The sequence below is a fragment of the Dendroctonus ponderosae genome, unplaced genomic scaffold (assembly GCF_020466585.1).
Source record: "Dendroctonus ponderosae isolate FM_Combo_2020 unplaced genomic scaffold, Dpon_F_20191213v2 Dpon_F_20191213_2, whole genome shotgun sequence".
NCBI lineage: Eukaryota > Metazoa > Arthropoda > Insecta > Coleoptera > Curculionidae > Dendroctonus > Dendroctonus ponderosae.
In genome coordinates this window covers 757,442-761,605 of record NW_026018165.1, presented here as the reverse complement: position 1 = coordinate 761,605, position 4,164 = coordinate 757,442, and the positions used below count along the sequence as shown (strand labels likewise).

The following is a 4,164-nucleotide window of genomic DNA, read 5'->3' as shown; positions in this document are numbered from 1 at the left end:
AAGTCCGATATCTCCGCTTAATGGGGTTAAATGTACGGCGTGGCCTTAAAAGAGCTCTCGTGAAAACACGTATGATTTCAGTTTAACGCACCATTACTGATGAAGTCAGTTCGTGTCGCGAAACATATTCTAACCCAAACCATAACCGAGTCTCCACCATTGGAGACCGTGGGAGCAAAATTAAATACGTTAATATAATTTCTACAACATTTTGATATCTATTAGGTAATACAATTGTTTGGAAAAATAAGATTCAAATGACGTTGAGAAAACCGTCCAAAATCATTTTTTTTTCAAATGGAAACCTCCTTTGTGATAATTTCATCTTATTCAGTATTAAAAAGAAGGCTATTTAGGTTACGAAATATTGTCAATTTACTGGTTTCATTTGGCTATTTTGTCGCATCTTATTTTAAATATCTACTGTGATTCTTATTTCCATGACGAAAGTGACCATTTTTAATACTATCAAATGTCAAGGTAATACTTCAGTAGTAGTCAGTAGCTGTCAGTTACCTTTTAAAAATTATTAATAATCATGCCAGACGCTTAAATTATACCAAAGCAGATTATTTAAACTTATTTATTATTTATGTAGTAGGTTTGAACAAAAAAGTAAACGCCGGCCCCACGGGAACCCCCAATCTCGGGTGTAGTGAAGTCAGCCGCCAGCAAGTGCTAGCGTGTCCTTTTTTTTTATTAGTTTAAAACTTTCTTTAAAATAATGTAAAATCGAAAAAAAATTGTAGAACATTCAGTTTATCATAAATGAACGAAAAGAGCAAACAAGAAAAAGTGCAAAGACCCTATTGGCTACAACCCAAAAAACTGTAATACATAGTTATTGCAATCACAACTATGATGATATATATACAGGGTGATTCAAAATTGGCGTCATTCCTTTTAAGGGGTGATAGAGGCACACTTGGGGAGTACGAGAAAAATTTCTAGAAGATATTAACAGTTGAAGATCGAATTTCAACTTTGCTATTAAGCATTATGTTGAATACTTAAGCATTCAACAAGAAAAATTACGACCTTTGCTTCAAATTACGAACATTTTCGATATTAAAAAAGTTCTCTTCTATAATTTTTTGATGGAAAGTCAAAGCGGCAATGGTGTTTTTGGCATTAACAGATAGTTACAGGTAGACAGCTTTTGTCAGTAAAAACAATAATTTGTCAAACTGTGACTTACTTTGAATTTTCTTTTACGAATTTGCTGATATGCGATTAGTTCAGGTGAAATGCTACAGTAACATAGCAGAAGCTGAAAGAACTCACGCCCACAAAGGGCCACACGGGGGAGAGTTCCAGGAAGATAGTGGACAATTGATGTTCGGGTTCCAGACACGAAGGAACAAGTATTGGACATAATTGCAGCAGAGCCTTCCAGGGTCACTCAGAACATTGTGCAACCACTAACACTTTCCCAGGCACCAAATAAATACCGGGTAAATTCCTACCACGTTTGTACGATACACACAGCACAAGGAGATACAAATGCAGCTGGAGTTAATTAACTGAATACGAGAAGCTGCTTGATAAGAGTGGATAATAAGGAGATTACACAGGCACTAGCTTGTTTAGAGTTAAACATTATAATGTTTGGTGTTCGAGGTTATGAGAACAGGTTGACATTTCGAAAGTACGTTCCGCAGTCAACAAATCTTGTTCAATTTACCGTTTATCCTTGACTATCTTATTGTCAGTCTGTATAATTCCATGATTACCGGAGTTTTAAATAATTACGAAGCAACAGGTATTTGCGCAATGTTAATTAAGCAGATTACCTTGAAAAATATTGCTACCGTATTTCTGATATAGTTTTTGGGAAATTTCTCAATTTTTAATAACAATTAGTTTCCTTCACTATTTTTTCTGCACTCCCACGTCACCCCCAGACAACACCTCCGAAGGAATGACGCCAATTTTAAATCACCCTGTATATGACTATATATTTGATTTTTGTTATTGCACAGAACGAATTTTCAGAACTCTGAAGTTTGAAAAATGACATACGTGCTAGGAAAACTAGTTCGTCCTTTTAGTACAACAAACTGCACAATTTTAAAAATAAAAAAATGAAGATTTATAATTTTTTTTTTGTTTCAGGAAACTAATTGCTGTTGTCGAAACCACCGACAAATATCCTATAGTGACTCTATGGTGCTCAGAAACTTACAAAAAAAAGCGAACCTTAACATTACCCACTGATAAGGACATTATAGCCACTCGCTATGTAGCAGTGGATTTCACTTTTAATTCCAAAAATATTATAGTGGTAACTGGAGAACCGGACTGGAGCCTCTACTCTTTTAAATGCGATAAAGGGAGACTAGAAAGTTTTTCGAGGGCTAATAACGCGAACTGCACCGGTACAGTAGTACAGGTAGGCAATAAATGTCTAATTCTACAGAATTCTTTATAATCGATATAGTCTGTCCAGGAGGTTTAGATCAGCTACTTTTAAAAGTACAGGGTGTGCCTAAAGCGATTGGATAAATGTTATTTAAAATTCTTGAAGATAAAATAGTAAAGATACCTATACGACCCAACTTGGTAAGCACATTCGTTATATGTTACATAACTCCCCGCAAAATGAAGATTTTAACCGTGAATAAAACTCTTCTTGGAAAGCTCATAACTTGATTGCTGGGTTTTTGTATAAAGTAACAGAAAGATAGTGAGTACTTCCTCTAATCTACAGTCATCTCATACCGCGTACTTTACTAAGTTCACCGACAGTTTAGCGGTGAACGTGGTTCAATGAAAATTTTCTGTTGTACCAGTCTCGATCAAGCTTGAACTGCAGATCACATCTAAGTCCAGTTGACTAGGCCTGGTAATACTGTGTCTTAATACACTTGTGTGTTGATGTTGCTCTGTGTCTATGTGCCGCGACACCTGGCCTCTTACGACGCGGCACTTTGAACACTTCACATTTAATCTCCTTTAAGATATCGGACTTCGGATTGCAGTTCATGAAGGCCACGCGCAGTTACCATTTGGTTTATGACCTTCTTGGCAGAAATTATTTTACGTTGTAAAGCCGCATGAACGAAAGGGCTCAAAATACTTGGTTACTGCTTACTGATGAGTTCTTATTTATCTCGCTTCAACATGGCTCGCATACWGTATGCGATACTGTACTCGCATACTGTACTCGAACAGCATCTGGGTTTTCGATATTTCAACAACTCAAAAAGGCAAATGYTTGCCTTTCAATTACTACCAGATTGCATGAAAAATCAGTCGGCAAAGATGGTCAAAAAACTAACTTAAATGATGTTGTCATCCCTTGAATACATAAAGGAACAAAAGTTATTCGGTCATAATTTCTGGCTGACTCAGCAGCTTCCAAACCAATCAGATATGCTTGTGAGACAAATAGACTTTACAAGAAGAAAACATGTTGCCACTTCATTCATTCCTTTTATTAAAACAACGCACCCGACGTCTGTCATAGTCTTTCTTCAATAACACCAAAAAAAAAACATTGAACGCGCTACACCTCCATAACTAATAAATAAGTTTGTATAATTTAAGCGTCCGGGTATAATTATTCATTATTTTCAAAAGGTAATTTAAATGCTGTCAGCATTCTTATGGCATTTGATTTTATTAAAAATGACCACTTTCGTCATGGCAACTAAGAGTGGCACAATTTAAAATGAGTTGAGGGCAAAATAGCTATATAAAAACATTAAATTGACAATATTTCGAAAACTAACTAATTTTGGAATAGACAACTTTACACAAAGCTACCCTTATTTTTAATATTGAATATGGCAAAATTGTCAAAAATGGGGGTTTCCATTTGAAAAAATTGATTTTGGGCGGTTTTCTCAACTGTATTTTAAAACTTATTTTTTATAACACTTTGTATTAACAATTTTCAAAATGTTCTCGGAATTCCATTAAGGTAAGTCTTTTTCAACAATAAATGCGACCTAAATTAAGTAGCACATATTCCCTTATCGGAAATATGAATAATTATTCGAGTGACTGCAACTGTCATTTTTTACATAACATTTCAAATATTGCAAAAACAGTTAGACTTAGGTATAGGATATTATACACGAAATATATTAAACATTTGGAGTAGAATTGAAAAATGTAACAATATATATCATGTTCCATTTTAAATAAGCAAATTGATAC

General features: G+C 34.8%; 1 protein-coding gene across 1 annotated transcript in view; it reads left to right on the top strand.

The window, feature by feature from the left end:
* Positions 1-4,164, top strand: part of LOC109544714 (cilia- and flagella-associated protein 57) — a gene marked incomplete in the record, with an annotated part of 73,226 nt that overhangs the window by 7,453 nt on the left and 61,609 nt on the right. Inside the window, 1 exon segment of the mRNA XM_048663853.1 lies at positions 2,116-2,392. Within this exon segment, the coding sequence (XP_048519810.1) occupies positions 2,116-2,392 (277 nt within the window).